Source organism: Podarcis erhardii, assembly GCF_964252035.2.
Source record: "Podarcis erhardii genome assembly, chromosome: 5".
Taxonomy (NCBI): Eukaryota; Metazoa; Chordata; class Lepidosauria; order Squamata; family Lacertidae; genus Podarcis; species Podarcis erhardii.
The window spans coordinates 56555641-56573680 of record NC_138509.1 but is presented as its reverse complement, the minus strand read 5'-3'; the positions used below and the strand labels follow the sequence as shown (position 1 = coordinate 56573680).

The window sequence follows — 18040 nt, the reverse complement described above, 5'->3', positions numbered from 1 at the left end:
ATTTTGTTGCGCTGCTCTGGTTCACCAGAAGCGGCTTAGTCATGCTGGCCACATGACCCGGAAGCTGTACGCCGGCTCCCTCGGCCAATAAAGCGAGATGAGCATCGCAACCCCAGAGTCGGTCATGACTGGACCTAATGGTCAGGGGTCCCTTTACCTTTACCTAAAGGGGAGGCAGAACTGGTTAGCCCCAAACAGCTCAGCTGGTAGAACTTTATGTAACTGTAAAATGCAAAACCTGGTCTAATAACGTCTATTACTGTAGTAATATTATAATAACAAATTTCAGATGCTCACCCCGCCCCCCACGTCCAGTACCCGAAGGCAAGAATGCTACCTGAAGGAGAACAAAATCATAGACTAAATGGGCTTTTGGCTTCATACAGCAGAGCTCTTCTTAATGATGTTCTCATGCGAATACACAATTCAAGGTGGATCTTAGCATATGAAGATTCCAATTTCATAAAAGCTGTACAAATCAGTTACAAATGAGATGGGGGTTGATGGTTAACAACAATAAAAAAATCTTAATTTTAAAAAAGACTGCTGGAATAAACAGGTCTTGACTAACTGACTGAAAACAACAACAGAGAGGGAGGGCGTTATATACATAGAATGTTTAGAATGTTGTATTATTTTATTGTTGTTAGCTGCCCTGAGCCCGGCTTTGGCTGGGGAGGGCGGGATATAAATAAAATTTATTATTATTATTACATGGCCTGGGAAGAGGTGCTCCATAATGCACGTTACCATTTACAGTGGTACCTCAGGTTAAGAACTTAATTCGTTCTGGAGGTCTGTTCTTAACCTGAAACTGTTCTTAACCTGAAGCACCACTTTAGCTAATGGGGCCTCCTGCTGCCGCTGCACAATTTCTGTTCTTATCCTGAAGCAAAGTTCTTAACCCTAGGCAATATTTCTGGGTTAGCAGAGTCTGTGACCTGAAGCGTATGTAACCCGAGGTACCACTGTAATGGGGAGGACACAAGATTATTTTAAGTAAGTGAAGTAATGCATATTACATCTAAAGAGCCTCCCCCTCCTCATGTGAGACCATTGTATAATGCCTAAAATTACCTAAATGAACCACTGTTGGGAGGAGAAAATGAAGGATTAGATCTGTTATGAATCTCTGGGACAGCTAGTTCATACATACTGTACCTTTGTCTCAGTACAAACAGCAAGAGATTCATTTTCACCTCAGTGTGTGTGAGCAACTGCCATACTAAATAAAAAAATAAAAAATTGAGCATATGAATGGTACAGCATAGCACTGAAGGCTAACGTAGATGTAATTATGTATGAAACAGCCCACTTAAGCGGTTGAATGAATTGGATTATATTTTTTGGTGCCTCCTAGAGTTCTGAGATTGTTTGAAACTAGTTGTGCATTCAGATGATCCAGTTTCAGCTGACTAGCTTAGTTTTCTTTCCTTCAAACCATTCAGAATGGCCACTACATTTTGGATGGTGAGCCACTGGCAGAGCTGTCCCTCAGCTTCCTGGCATGGTGATCTGGTGCCTTCATGAAATGAATGCTATTATCAGCTGGATGGCTCATACTCTCGGCTTGACCCGCCTTTCCCTCTCCTTTATGCACCTCCTCAGTCACTGAAGCCGCCACAAGGCAGATGCCTCTCTTGCCGAAAACCAAGGTTGCTTCAGAGGCAGGTGCATTCAGACACAGGGCGCATAAAGACAGGCTGCAGATTCTCTCCAACCAAGAAATGCTGTGATTGTCACCGGTAATGGAAGCATCAGAAGATGCTTGGGTGAGTGTTTGGGTCATGGAGATTCAGGAAGTGAATTGAATGCAGTCGGCTGTGGGAGTTGTGCCGCGTGTGCTGAGAAGCAGGACAAGGATTCATGTTCGGCGTGTGAATGAGCATCTTACTCTAGTCTAGAGCAGCTGCCTTTTTAATCTTGCCTATCCTTTACTAACAATGCCAATATGTCTGATGGTTCTGGACCTATCAAAAGATCCCGCCGCGGTGGCGGAAGGCCGAACCCCCAAAAAGGACCCTGCGCACTCCTCTCCTCTTGAGTTTTCAATCTGCTGCCCCTTTAAATGTCTTTATAGTTGGCGGATTCTCTCGCTTTGCCCAACAGTTTCCGCCACACTTAACATGGCCGCCTCGCGGCTCCTTTCATTGGCCGACGCCCAAGAGGGCGGAACCTACGCCTCTTGTCTTCTGCTTCTGCGGCGGTCTTTTAAAGAGCAGCGGAGGCGGCCAATGAAAGAAAAGAAGGCCCTCCTCCTGCCCAATGGGGAGCATGCCGTAGGCGGGCAAGCCTCCCGGGGTACACCAGTTCACGGGTCAGACTTCACAGTCGCCGGGTGAAGAGAGCTGGGGAGCGGGGGGTGGGGTGGGGGGATGGAGAGGAGGCTCCTCGGTGCAATGGCTCTGCTCCTCTTCCAGGCCTTGCCCGAGGGGCTCCCGGCCAGCGTGGAGCCCGCGCAGGTAGGAAGGAAGGGGCGGGGAGGAGGGGCCAAAGGGTGGGGAGGGAGGACTCCGGGGTTCGGGCCTCTGAGGTGAGGCGAGTGAAGGGCAGGGCAGGGCAGGGCAGGGCGGGGAAGCCCAAAGGGGGTTGCGGAAGGAGCAGCAGAGAGGCCTCTGCCCCCGCTGCGGGGAGGGCTTGAGGGTAGGTCCGGGGTCGGCTGCTCAGAAAGGCCCGCGAGGCGAAGGGCTTGAGGGAGATGAAGGGGCATCCCTGTTGGAAAGGCTGGTGGGGTCATTTGTTGTGGCAAAAGTGTAATCCTTGGGATGTTGTGCTTCTCGCAGTAGAAAATGTCTGGCACACTAAGCCTTCCTGGGGAAAACGAAATGTGCATGTTAAGTTGTCATTCCTGATTTCATACATTTGCTTCCCTGAGTGTACAAGTGCAACTAGGGTTCACCCTCTGGCACTCTGTGGGCTGATTATATCATGTGGTGTTTTGCACTTCGGTTTACATACCTGTACAGTGGTACCTTGGGTTAAGTACTTAATTCGGTCCGGAGGTCTGTTCTTAACTTGAAACTGTTCTTAACCTGAAGCACCACTTTAGCTAATGAGGCCTCCTGCTGCCGCTGTGCCGCCACACTGCAATTTCTGTTCTCATCCTGAAGCAAGGTTCTTAACCCAAGGTAATATTTCTGGGTTAGCAGAGTCTGTAACCTGAAGCGTATGTAACCTGAAGCATATGTAACCCGAGGTACCACTGTATATACAACACACACACACAACCTCTCTTGTGAAGGATGTACAGGCATAGATAGTATAGCTTGCCGCTATGGGGTGCAAGTCCCTATTCAGCTGATCCTACTGTTTATTTTGAAGGGCTAACCTGCAGGTAATAGACAGGTGTCCTTAAGGTGGTGTGTATTCTGTGTGGTTGAGTATAAAGTATGGCATGAAAAGTGGTCCTGAGTAAGAAAAATGTCATGTGTGAAGCAGTCCTAATTCCAGAATGCTAACTGTTTACATGTGTGGCAACCAAATATATAGTGGCATCTTTTAAAACAGCAGTCAAACTTGCCCTAGATAAGAGTTTTCATCAGATGTAACAAGTATGTAAGCCAAACAGGATAGTTTCTTCCCGGAAGAATGAATGGATGCAACTCAAACTTGGTAAATGGAAACCTACAGAAACTAGTGGGCGAACATTGTGTTCTCCCTAGGCATTTTATCTCTGACCTTAAGGTCGCTAAACTTAAAGTCTAGGACACAGAATTAGAGGCTACATAATGAGTGTCCAAATTTTTAATGAGTGCTCTCTTGTGGTCTAAATAAATGATTATCACAAAAAGGGTAATTTGTCTCAAATTTTAGTGTTTCTCCTCCTATATTCTGCTAAATGCAGTTTGTGTTGTCCCCCTTCTTTAGGAATTTGGTTTTTTTGCATGTTACTTGTTGAAGTAGTTCCTTTTGCCCTTTTGTTTTTTTTGTTTTCATATGTAATCTTTTGTTTTCGTATGTAATAAACTGGTTTTGAAGATACCACAGAGTGCTCTTTTTTGCAAACATATCTCTGGGAAAGAGTGGAACTTTTTTGGAAAAGGAGGAGGAGAAGGGTTTGGCATTATTAGTGAAAGTTCAAAAATCTGGAACAGGGAGGTGGTTTTGTGGAAGAGGCATTTATTTTGTATCTGGATCTTGGAAGGCAATTCTCTTATGCGGGAGCTGAATTGTAATCTTTGCCATATCAAAGAGGTAAGGGGATTGATGGTAATAGGAGCAAGGCCTGTTCAGCTTCATTTGCTTTTGTTAATTCCATCAACCATATGGGAATGTTGTATACGTGTTTTCTTTTTGTGCTGACTTCCTGTATTTGAATTAACATACTGGGTTTAAATTTGCTTGAACATGCTTTTACCATTCTATCTTTTCAGTTTCAGTGAACAAATAGTTTATGCCATAAACTTTTGGGGCATTACAAACCTTACAGATTTTGCTAATGCATGTGGAAGGTATATATGTATGTCCTGATCAAGAAAAGTAATAGTCTCGTTCTAGTCTGCCTTGGTCAGACCACACCTGACGTGCTGTGTCCAGTTCTGGGCACCACAGTTTAAGAAAGATATTGACAAGCTGCAATGTGTGCATAGGAGGGAAGTCAAGACGATAAAGGGTCTGGAAACCAAGCCTTAGGAATGGTTGAGGAAGTTGGGTATGTTCAATCTGGTAAAGAGGAGACTGAGAGGATATGTGATAGCCATCTTCAAATATCTAAAGGGCTATCATATGGAAGATGGGGCAAACTTGTATTCTTCTGCTCTGGTAGGTGGGATTCAAACCAATGGATTCAATTTATAATAAAGGAGTTTCTAACTAAACATCAGGAAGAAATTCCTGGCAGTAAGAGCTGTTTGACAGTGGAACAGATTCCCATGAGAGGTGGTGGACTCTTCTTCCTCCTTTTAAGCAGAGGCTGGATGGCCATCTGTCATGTATTGCCAGGGGTTGGACTAGATGACTTCTGGGGTCCCTTCCAATACTACAATTCTATGATTCTGTGATATATCTTTAAGGCAACTGTGAGTAACATTTGGGCAAACAGATAGCTCAGTTGGTAGAGCACGAGACTCTTAATCTCAGGTTTGTGGGTTCAAGCTCCATGTTGGGCAAAAAGATTCCTGCATTGCGGTGGTTGGACTCGATGACCCTTGTGGTCCCTTCCAACTCTACAATTCTATGATTCTACAGATTTCATCACTCCTGGCGATTGGCGTTGCTTGCTGGGGCTGATGGGAGTTGTAGTTCATCAACATCAAGAGGGCCAAAGGTTCCCCACACTTGCTCTAAAGTATTTGAGATGGAGTGAATAACAGAGGTAGGTGCCACCCACTAGCAAATGATCCTTCCATGGCAGTTTATTTCTTCTATGCATCCTTGCCCAATTCCTAATTACTGGCTATTTGTGGTCAAGTGGTGACTGATGAACCACATTGCTAGTGAGTCAAGGAAGAGGATCTTAGATATAATTGAGTGGAGATAAAGTTTATTATTTATTTATAAAAATATTAAATTATTATATTTTATAATTATATTTATAAAAATATAAATTATTTATTTATAAACCACAAAATCCTATAGAAGGCATCTAAGCATTGTCCAACTAATATTAAAGATATAAGATAAGAAAAATATAAAAACAGAAACGTTGTAAATAACTGGCCAATCTCTTAAAATCCATCAACTGAAGAGACTTGTTGATACAAGAAATTCTTGAACAGATGCCTAAAAATAAGAAGTGGTGCTTGGTGGATTTTTATTGAGAGAGGGTATTCCGGGGTTAAAACTGTCCCCTTATTGTAGAGTTTTCCATTTTAATCATAACAGAAATCACTTGTTCTCCATTCTCTTCCACATGCTTAGACTGAAGTGAACAGGGATCTCATATATTCATATACAGGGATCTCAAGGTTTTCCTGGAGAGATACAGAGAGGAGGGCTGTTAGGGCAGCTTCTAGGAAGGATGATTGCAGGTTTTTCCCTCTTATTATTCTTGACCAGTTAGATATTTGAGGTTCTTTATTTTAGGAGCTTAACACCTTTGCTGCGCGTCATACCATTACAATACTGTACTTGAGCACAGACATCTGCCATGTTGTTTTATAATTTACAAAGCATTGCTAAGTACTGTATAAAAATTAAAAGTAACGCAGGCCTTTGCATAAGCTGACATTCTACAATCACTTTTGTAGAGTCTTACCAACATGTAGGTTCTTGTTTTGAATTGCTGTTGTAGTTTGTTGGAACTTAGGTTAGAGGGGAATGTTTAGAGCCTTGAGTCTTTTGGATGAAATACATACAGTAGACTTTAGGTAACAGGCTGAAAACTGCCTGTCCTGAACAGTCTCTCTTGGATGTTTGTTATGATGCCGTAAAACATTTGCAAAGGTTTAAAGCTTAGGGGGAAGAGAGAAAGCCCACGGCCAAACACTATAACTTTTGTGAGATAAGTGACTTGAAAAACATTCGCACAGGACTTAGGCTGGGGTCTGTCCTGTTGCTAACAATTTGGGAACAAAGACAGGATGCTCAAGTCAGTATTGTTGGAGGGTGTAGGAAGCTGGAGAGCCAAATATGGCGGGGGTGCAGCAGGTAGAGCTTCCATTCAGGCATGTGATGAAGGATGAATGAATGGGAGAGAAACATAGGAGTTCTGTGTAGTTGGTAGGAAACTGTTAACAGCTTGAGGCCAGTTTACTTAAAGGATATCCTTACACCATATATGCCCTCTCAGCCACTTCAATCCATGGAACCTGTACTTTTGCAAGTGCCACATTATGTTTGTTCTACGCTTGTAAATAATTGATCTTTTAGTGTGGTAGCTCCTGCACTCTGGAATTCCCTGTCCATTGACATTAGGCAGACACCTTCACTGTATTCTTTTTAGCATGTGCTAAAAACTCTCCTGTTTAGGGAAGTCTAGCCAGACAGGTGAAGTTAACCTGTATTTAAGTCTGTAATTTTAGCTTATAATGTATAATTTTAACTGCTGATTTTACTCATTTTCAGATTCTTTAAACTTGTTCTTAACTTTGAGTTTTTTTATTAATAATAATAAATTCTTTTTCGTTTTCTTTTAGATGTTAGTCACTTGTTACCCAAGGTCTCTAACTGACTTACAACACTGTTAAAAACACAAATAAATATACCATAAAACAGAACAAAAAACAACAAAACGTATATTTTATATTTTTTGTAAATTGCTTGGAGGTTTCATATACAATTAAACAGTATATAAATTTTATTAGATAGATAAATAAAAGGTGTGGACAGAGAAGCAAAGGCCCTGGGGAGGCATAGAGATTGTTCTTGTTTGTGCATGTAGCTAAATTTCACATGCTCGAACTGAAATTTCATTTGTAATAATAATAGTTATTATAATTTCGATGTTTTTGCACCCAACCCTTATTCCAGTCTGGAGCAGAAGGTGCCTTTATGTAGTAAATCATTAAAACAAGCATCTAAATTAAACATAACTGTAAAATCATTACATTGTGCAGTACTAAAAAGTGGTGTGTGCACTGTACCCCAATGTAAAACAGATCTCAAATAAAAAACCTGGATAAAGATAATTTTCAAATGGTGCTTAAACATGTCAACCGCAGGGTTTCAAGCCTCATAGAATATACTGTTGAAAGACCCTAATTCACATTCATTGTAAAGAGCCAGAATCTAGTTCAACTTTTGATACTTTCTGAACTTGGTTTTGCCATTGTAATGGAAACTGCCGTTGTCTATTTGATGTGGAGATGTATGGCGGTCAGACTCTTTAGATTATCTGGAAGTGCAAATCTGCAAGCACAAAGAGCAACATGTGTTAGGTTTGATTCAAATTTATTTGCCTTATTCTCCATGTGCCTTTTTATGGAGGTCGGCGCAGTTTTAAGCAGATGACCTTAGCATTGCAATAAATAAGACCTTAGTAAGGCACTAAATAAGTGTTGTGAGTAGCGTAAGCTGGATTCAGAAGGAATGCTTCAGCTGTGGATGATATTTGAACATTGCAGAGGAAACTACTGATTTCATACAGTTCTAAAGAGGTAGAAAGAAGTTATCTGTTTTAATAATTATCTGACTATGAATTTGTAAACAGAAAAAAAGTTTGGGATATGTTGGTAAAGTATTGACAAAAAACATTGTAATAGGTAGTGTAAATGGGAAAAGGAATGCATGGAGATTGGGATTTTGTAGTGGGTAACACCTCAAAACTATGTTCCATGCTGGATATGGTGATGGAGGAAAATATGCTCTTTAATGTGTTTCTTGGAGAAAAGAGGAGCATGTAGAACACAACTTTCCATAACCTCAATAAGACTGGATTGCAGTGTGGCAGCAATTCATAGTACTGACTGAGTGCTACTTCTTCAGGAATGGCTTGGGAGGACAACTGATGTTCTAATATGGAAACTTGAGCCTTAGCCTAGTAGCAGCTGCCTTTGTTGTAGTGTTCATGTGCTGACCAGCGGCAGTTGCCACAAACTCTTGGTGTATGTGCCAGATGTATGTGAAACTTTGGCCCCTTTCTGCAGCTTTCTAAGAGCAATTTGGCCTGGAGGAGCAGAGCTCATCAAACATGTTCAATGCATTGTAAGGTCTCATGGTGAGTAAGACAAAGTAAGAAACAGTGGTACCTTGGGTTACATACGCTTCAGGTTACAGACTCCGCTAACCCAGAAATATTACCTCTGGTTAAGAACTTTGCTTCAGGATGAGAACAGAAATCGTGTTCTGGCCGCGCAGCAGCAGCAGGAGGCCCCATTAGCTAAAGTGGTGCTTCAGGTTAAGAACAGTTTCAGGTTAAGAATGGACCTCCAGAAAGAATTAAGTACTTAACCCGAGGTACCACTGTACTTCAAAATCTTTCAAATTAAGTCATAGAGGCTCATTTAAGTTTGTGACTATAGCATCTTCTTCTGTCTGGTTTTGCATTCTTGCATGTAGGGTTGATGAAAGCTCTGGGGCACGAATTTCAAAACTTACTTGGAGTTCTGTATGTGGTAATTTCATGACATTTTGGCTGAGTCCATCTTTACCTGTTTCCTTGTAGTATGATTTTGCAAAAACAAAATGCCTTTATGTTTTTCTCTCATGGTTGTAAAATAAAGCATTAGTGTTAACTGGATATTCCCCTTTCTCTTGATCTCTCTCCAAACATCTTGTGTTGGAGTTAATTCACCTATAACTAATGCGGTTTTCGGATAAGCCGTTATCAGTAACTTAAGAATTCAACATTTTAACTTTTATGTAAGCCTGCATTCCAGCCAAGATAATCCTCCCTTCCTTTCACTAGCAGCAATAGTTCCCAGTTCTTTTGATCATGCCTCATCTTGTGAGCCAAAGTAGAGTCAAAACAAGTCAATCTTGAAGCACCAGGAACCAGTAGGTGGCATTCTTACCTCAAACTGAATGCTGAATGTAGTAGTTTTGTCTGATGTTGGGGGATCATATGTCGGTTTCTTTCCCAGCTATTTATTAGAAGTTACTTTCTGAGAAGCAATGAGGCTAGCCGCCATTTACTGAGGAAATTATATAGTGGAACCTCGTGTTACGTACTGTCCTCCTTGCGAACACTTCAGGTTACGAGCTCCGCTAACCCAAAAGTAGATGCTCCTGGTTGAGAACTTTGCCCTGGGATACGAGTGGAAGTCACACGCTGGCGGGAGGCGCCATTAGCGAAAGCGCACCTCATGTTAGGAACGGTTTCAGCTTAAGAATGGACTTCTGGAACGAATTAAGTTCGTAACTGGAGGTACCACTGTACCCTACCCTTCAGTGTTGCTGTTCTCAGTGCAGCTAACAAATCCTATGAGAATGAAAAGCAACAGCCCAGATTCAGTCCATCTGGTGTGGAAGTGGAAGTCAGGTCAAGGGCTCCCTTTAGTCCAAGAGGGCTCTCCCATGTGCCCCCCTCCATCTCCCAAATCTGGTTCAGGAAAACCCACAGAACAGCATGCAGAGAGAGGGAATCATTCCACCTGGCAGGCAAAAATTTTTGCACTGATGGGAAACGATCAGAAGAATCTGATGTTGATTTCCTCCCAATAAAACCAGTAGATTGACAAGACACAGCATCACAGCAGGGCCTTTTAAATGTGGTTGTGGGATCAGAGGGTTATTGTTTTGTTTCCGTTATAACTATTTATTTTGTTTTTCTATATTGTATTTTTATCTTGTTAACCGTCCTGAGATCTTCGGATGAAGGATGGTATATAAATTTAATAAATAAAATAAATATAAGATACGGAAAAGTCTTTGCCTGGTGCAAAAGAGGCTTGAGTGGATTCTGGGCACACCATCTTTATTCCTATTGTGGCACTAATCCTAGTCCAGCATTAGTAGCTTGAAAACTGAACAAGTTGTTCAATGGGCGAAAAGGGAAGATAAGGAAGGCATGGGGAAAGGCCTGTTTGCTTCCTCCCAGAAAGTTTCCTCTAGTGATTAGTTACTCCCAAACAAATCAATGTGGTGTTGAAATTATCTATATTGTATTGCAAGTAGCTTTATGCCAAAGGAAATTTTTCACTTTTAATTTCTTTTTTTAAAAGCTGCATAAGTGCAGGTGTATTTATTGTCATTTAAGGAAAGTCTGGTGTGTGTGTGTGTTTGTTTAATAGTTTCATAGCTGCTCTAGCAGTTGGATTGTGCTATTTCTCATGAGAACTCTCCAATGTACGTCTGTGACAATCACACTCAAATGTAAAGACACTTGCAGCTGGTCATCCTTCTGGGACCTACTTTCAACTTTTTCAAGGGTGTGCTGTGAAAGCCTGCAAAACCAATTCGACCCAGTACAAAACTTGGATGCTCAAATGAGTTTATGTGCTGCCGACAATGGTTCATGTATACAGTAGTATCAACTGACATAAAAAATAATAATGCTGATATGGTAATCATGCTGCTATGTCTTATATTGCAGCTTGTTCCCATAATGTACATGGGTCCTGGAGTAATAGATATCACCACGTTGTGTATCTCTTTCACCATATGTATTTGCAAAATTATATTTATTGGAAAATGCTCGATTTATTTTTATATAGTCTCCCATTCTGGAGTAATGGGGTATCTCTCATGATTTTATAGCAGCATTACAAAAGACTTGATTCATGTGAACAGTGGATTTGAAATCATCCATAATGTTTACTACTACAGGTCTGTATTAATATTCTGCTGTTCTGGAATGTGACTAAAGTGTTTTTATGTTTAGTCCATAGTGTCTCAGTGCTTTATTCTCTTTGATCACAGATTGAGATTAAATGATAGTACTACTGGTTGTTGTTGCTGTAGGGCTGCTGAGATCAGGACTTCTGTAATTCTGTGCCTCACAGTCTCAAACTCTGGACAGACTTGCTTCATTTGGATTATTCCTTCTGCTTGTACAATTTGGGGCTTGTTCAGAATTTACAATTTGCTCTGTGTTTAGGGGAAAGATTTGGATTTGGTATATTGTAGAAGGGAAGTTGGTATGTTGTAGAAGGTCAGGGATCTGTGGGAAAGAATTTAGGACATATTGAAGGGTGGGATGTAAAACAAAGTAATTTGCAAGATTCTGTACCTACAACCTTATGAACTGTAGAAACAGAGTTTTCTAGACTCCCTGGCTGAGGGAATTTCAGCGTGGAATAAGGCTGTTCAAACTCTAGTGTTAAGAAATCTGTTCTGTTTCATTTTACTAATATGCAAGATAAATGAGTGTTTTTCAGTTTTTCAGATTGCAACAGCTGTTTCAGTTTGATTTCCCCAAGACATGAGCTTAACTGTGGGTTGAAGCTAGGCCCAGATGTACAAAGTACAGAGTACAGGTCTACTGGCCTTGTACTTTGCCTTGCTTAAACAGTCTTGATCTGGATGAAATAGAGGTCACTTGAAGGCACACTGAATTGTGAAAAGTTTGCTTCTGAGTACTACTAGACTGAGAAACAGTAAAACCTAAAGTTGGTGCGGGATTTCTTTGCTAAAGACGCCTGCCCTCTTCACAAAACTAAAGTTCTCAGGATTCTTTGGCTAGCTGTCATGGCAATTTAAACAGATTTGAAGGTACAGTAGATTGATTTTGTGGTGTAGACACCCCTTAGCAGATGTGCTCTATATACAGTGTAGCAAGCTGAATTTTATAGAGAGAGAACTTTTACATGTCTGGAAGGGTCCCAGGGACACAGTGCTCTACTGTAAACAAAAATAAGCATCCCACAGTGCTTTTAAGATCTAATTTGTATGGTCAGGGATTGGACAGCATGTGGTATGTCTTGCATAAAGTAGTAATAAAACCAAGAGTGAAAAATCTTTTTCCTCACAGCAGCTCATGTGGAACTTGATCCTGAAGGCCCATCAGAAAGATAAATTTCTTAGCTCATCAGGTTCTACAATTATAAAAGAGAGAGAGAGACTTTAAACCAACAGGTTAAATTAGGCCATGGAATGAGAGCAAGTTTACTTAAACTGATAGTGTTATATTTGTATTTATGTTGGACTGACACAACCTCATCAAGCTGTTTTTATCTTCATTCTGGACATTTTTAAGGCCCAGGACAAATTGCTATAGCTAAACAGGTTGGGACAGGGGAGGGGGGAAGCATTTTGACTATTTGCTGTTCATTTTGACTAGGGTTGCCATATCTCCAGAATTTTCCAGACATATCTGGAATACTGCAGCCGCAAGCAGTACAGCTAAATGTATGGGAAATTCCAGGTGTAAGGCAGCCCATGTCAGCAGTGTCCACAACTTCTCTGTCCGGATTTTCACTTTTTGAAGTATGGCAACCCTAATTTTGCTGCTTTCTATTAAGAACAAGTTTTCTTCCTAAAACAGCACTGGGAAACCTATGGCTCTCCAGGTCTTGAACTGCCAACTCCCATCTGCCCTAGCCAGCATGGCCAGTGGTCAGGGATGATGGAAGTTGTAGTCCACAAACACTTGGAGGGCTACTGGTTCTCCAGTGGTGTCTTAATAGAAAGCTGATTTGACTACCTTAACCTCTCATTTTTAATAACCAGCTACCAAAGAGGTGACCAAAATGAATAGGGTGTTAATAGAAGACATGGTGAAACTGACACTGCATTCTTAAAGGTACAGTAGTAAAAAGAAAGCCTCGGAAGAAAGGCAGCAAAACACATGCAGAGATAACTGTCTCTGCATGCCTTGACGGCCTCTCCTATTTACATTGTGCAGGGTAGGAAAAGAGCAAGGAGAGGATGTCATGGCAGCCCCATGCTTTTTCCCAAGGTAAAGGAAATACAAACTATGCATGTGCATTGCAAGTTGCTTAACATTTTGTTAACAGATTGAGTAATCCTTGCAGCTCACAGTTGGGAATGACATGTCCTTTGTACTTGCTGTGATTATTAAAGTGCTGAACAATCCCTACTCTTATTCCACTACATGCCCTCACTTGTGAAGTATCTAATCTTTATGCTGCTCAATAGCATCCTGGGATACCTATAACAAATGATCTCTGATTTAATTATATCTGCCAAGTACCCGTATTTTTCCGTCTATAAGACTCTCCCATGTATATTTTGGGGGACTCAGATTTAAGAAAATGGGGAGAGATGGCCCCATGTATAAGACGCCCCCTAATTTTCGACATTATTTTTTAGGAGAAAAACCTAGTTTTATACATGGAAAAATATGGTATATAGAATCATATTTGCCTCTCTGTTGCAGTCTGAACCTGCTCCTATTCTTTACCGGAAGAAAGTGGCAGAGAGTACTTCTGGCCATGTTTCTCACTCCTGGCTAGTTATGCGGGGAATCTGTAATGAAATTGTAAACATGGACACAGAGTTCTCTTATATGGGAGGATCAAATGACATCTGCCCCCTCATGGAGATTCTGACTGTTCTCTGTCTGCCTGGTTATTCCTCCCTCTTGGCAGATCTGATGTTGTGAAATGAAAGGGCGGGTCTAAATTTTTCAGGTAACAAGTATGTTTACTTCCATCCTGCTGAGCTATGAGATGTGCATGGTTTGGTTTCACTTCTTGAAGGTACTACTTGTTGGCTGAATCTTAGATACCAAAAAACTGAGTTGTTCACAGCTGTGATTTGTCAGAACACTTGGAGAGTTATATTGCATATTGATGTGGAACGTATGTTGTGTAAATATTATTGCTCTTTTGGTCATTGAAAAGAACCTGGACGCTTCTGAATGTGATCAACTTCTGTCTGTGAAATTGGCATGTAGTTCTCAAAGCATCTCTCTTCTTGTTAAGGAATAATGTTTGATTGCTTCTTCTCACTCCCTCTTCCTGCCCGGTAGTAAAAATACTTGAACTTTGTAGTGACTATATGTGGTTTTAATGTGATGAAGATGAACTGCAGTAGTTTATGCAATCTAACCAATTAGATACTTTCAGAAATCTATATTCAAAGAAGTCACTTGCCAATGTTCTGTCAGTCATGAACAGGAAATGGAATTTGAGATGAGCTATGAAGAATGGAGCAAGCTTGGTGTTTATTGACTGGTATTGTTGGGAAGAAAGAGCCTGTTTAGCCACTATGACAATTGTTTTTGTCTGGGTGTACTTCTCTTCTTTCTCTTAGAGCAGTGAATGTACAGTGGTACGTCAGGTTACGTATGCTTCATGTTACATACGCTTCAGGTTACACACTCCGCTAACCCAGAAATAGTGCTTCAGGTTAAGAACAGAAATTGTGCTCTGGCGGCGCGGCGGCAGCAGGAGGCCCCATTAGCTAAAGTGGTGCTTCAGGTTAAGAACAGACCTCCGGAACGAATTAAATACTTAACCTGAGGTACCACTGTATGCCTTTTACTCTTATGGAGAGAAGTAAGTTGCTGTGCTTTGGGATGTGGTTGTGGTGAAAACAAAATATAGCCTCCATCACTTACATTACATGGTACAAAACCTTCTGATGGGTACACTTATAATGCTTGTGCACAATGTGAAAGTGCACTGGGCTTCTACCTTGGAATATTTGCTTATATAACTATTCCTGAAAAATCTTGGTGTTTCTTTGAGCATGCTGATGACTCTCTTTTGTGGGTGTGGTGCCATTTTACTTACATAAGGATTCATATTAGGATAATTGAGTTTGCTATGGAATTCCTGTGAAATACTCTGCCGGTAGAAATTCAGAAGGCACCTTCTGTTTCAGCCTTTAAACACCTGCTGAAAACTTTTCTATTCTATCTGGCTTATGCAGGAAATTAAGAATACATCTTTCCATAATTATTACTTGATCTCTGACATTATAATTTTATATGGTTTTATGTATGACTGTTGTAAACCACTCCTTTTTAAAAAATAAATAGTGGTATATTTTATGAATATTTTTTATAAAATAAATACAGAGGAAATGATGGGGAGAACCATAGGAGCCAACTCCTAGGGGCTTTGGGGGCTTCATCCCCCTCCTAAAATATTTGAGGGGGCTGGGGGGCCCCAAAGTTGATGGGCATTGCCATTCAAATAGAGTGTGTGCACTGCATCATGTGATTAATTATGCAGGACAGGGCTTACCTACCCACCCCCCAATATTTTATTCAAGTTGGCACCTCTGGGGAGAACTGAGGGGTGCTTGAATACTAGATGCCAGTTTGTACTGCAAATGTCGAATTGCTAAGTTGAAAATGTGATATGTATGTCTCTTAAGAATGAAGGTTTATGAGGAAGAGAATTAGTGGAATAATAGTGAAAGGAATGAATGATAGCTTTAACATTTTTGCTAGTTTGGAGTCATAGTTGTAGTATGATGTCTGTGTAAGATGACAAGTAAAATTGTTTAAAGTGTACAAATATTAGTTAATGTGGTTTTAATTGTTGAAATATGTTTTGCTATCTATGTACACAGTGATTAATATGAGGGTGAATGAGTTTTTCCTGATGAAAGCAGCTGTTGGCTTCTTGCCTTGGATTTTGTAAAAACAAAGTAGGCAAGATTGCCTGTATATATGCATGGCCCTGATCTTCAGAAGGGCATTTTACTGGTGGTGATAATGTTGGCATTTTATGCATTTATTTAAAAGCTTAATGATTGCACAGCAGTGGATCAAAGGGTGTTACTGTTCTCTCTTGGGACAGCTGGCTGATAAAAAGTAGTGGTCTGGACTATATCAGACTATCACTTCTTCACACTCTCAGATGCAAAATATTGGAAACCATCCATGACTTGCTACTTTTTAATTTCCTCACAGCTGAGGAATACACTTGCTGATACCACTCTTGCAAAATCTTTGCCATGCATCTTGGACATGTAATTAGCTGAATATGAATACCCAGGACATTGTCTCTGTTCACAGTTAATATGCCTTCTGTTGCACTCTGTTCAGGTGAGGGACTTTGGAACTTCAGTGATTTAATAGCTATCTAGTAAGTTACCTATAGTTAAGCAAATAGAAGTTATTTTTGTAAATTTGAACCTGGTAGAGCATTGACATTGGGACACGGGTGGTGCTGTGGTTCAAACCACTAAGCCTATTGGGCTTGCCGATCAGGTTAGCAGTTCAAATCCCTGCGACGGGGTGAGCTCCCGTTGCTCGGTCCCAGCTCCTGCCAACCTAGCAGATCAAAAGCACACCAAAAAGTGCAAGTAGATAAATAGGTACCTCTCCAGTGGGAAGGGAAACAGCGTTTCCGTGCGCTGCTCTGGTTTCAATGTTCCGTTGCACCAGAAGCGGCTTAGTCATGCTGGCCACATGACCCGGAAAAACTGTCTGCAGACAAACGCATGCTCCCTCGGCTTGTAAAGCAAGATGAGCATCACAACCCCAGAGTCATCTGCGACTGGACTTAACTATCAGGGGTCCTTTACCTTTACCTTTTTTAGAACATTGACAGGCTGACTGACCACTAAATAGGCAGATAGGGACAACTTTATAATGGTTTGTATATCATAAGAGAACATTACAGAAAGGTTTGGTCAGTTCCCATTGGCTTTGATCTCAAGGTTTGGGTCCTGTGTACTTTGAAGATCATGTTTCCTCCTTGCTGTGTTTGCCTTCCTGTCTGGGCCATGTATTTCTAGTTTAAGCAGCAATGGCATATAGGGAATTGTGTGGCATACAGGGAATTGTGTTCAGTGGCTGTCCCAAAGCTACAAAATTCTCTTCTAGAGATTGTCCAGACTTGAACCATTAACATTTTCTGAAACAACAGTAAAACATTATTTGAGCAGTTTTTTAAAAAAAGTCAAGTGCACTAAAGAAATATGTTCAATGAATGATACACACATTTAGCGGCAGATAAGTATGTATGTCCACAGTGCTTTGTACTGAACACCCATAATTTTGTGAATTCATAGTGTAGGGTCGTCATATTCCAAAGAGCAAAAACCTGGGGACACACACACACACACACACACACACACACCCCTCATTGGTGCACCCCCTTCATTGCACATCTCCATAGCTTGTCCCTTCCTTTAGGGTCGGCAGAGGCGGGGGAGGGACTGCATGAGCTGGCAACATCAGAGGGCATCGGGGAGGGATGCTGCTGGTGTGAGCCGACCCCCCCGCTGCTGGCAGCAAAGGAAAGCTACACTCTGAGCTGCTTCTGCTGCTTCCAGGGCACAGAAAACCACCCCGACATTTTTGCATATTCTAAAAACAAACAAACGCAGACAGAGATTTTTAACCCTCCAAATCTGGACATATGGCAATCCTATCATAGTAGACACTAGAACTCAGTTTTTTGCCTTTCCTATTTATCTTGAGGGATCAAAAATGTTTCCTACATGCAGTACGCAAGTGAAGAAGGTCAGGCCTGGGAGTCAAATACTGTATGCTCCTTCAGACATGCCTATTCAGCCCCTAGGACTCTCCTAGGCCACAAAGCCTATTCTGAACCCTTCTTGAGCACTGTGGGCTGACCAAAATGGAACTGAGACAATGCTTCTTGTTTGCCTGATAGGAGGATGGAAATGCAGGTGGGGAGGTGTTTGTGAAGGTAGAATCCACTAGAATATGCCTAGAATATAGCCGCCTGTACAAAGGAAGAGTCCCATATGTTGTTCTGCCCAGTTTTGCCAACGGCCCCACCACCTGAGAGGGTTGCCAGTTAGGAAATGCTGCCCTAAGGCTGAAAAAGTT

The 18040-nt window shown here is 41.4% G+C and overlaps 1 protein-coding gene across 3 annotated transcripts in view; it reads left to right on the top strand.

Annotated features, from left to right (window-relative positions):
- Positions 1 to 1622: 1622 nt before the first annotated feature.
- Positions 1623 to 18040, top strand: part of WBP1L (WW domain binding protein 1 like) — a 48325-nt gene continuing 31907 nt past the window's right edge. Inside the window, exon 1 of one of the 3 annotated variants that reach the window (XM_081861715.1) lies at positions 1623 to 1772. In XM_081861715.1, the coding sequence (XP_081717841.1) occupies positions 1749 to 1772 (24 nt within the window). In that variant the 5' untranslated portion in view covers positions 1623 to 1748. Of the gene's footprint in view, positions 1773 to 2317; positions 2463 to 13940; positions 13980 to 18040 lie in introns of those variants that run through there. The other 2 variants (XM_081861712.1, XM_081861713.1) reach the window with 2 other exon arrangements.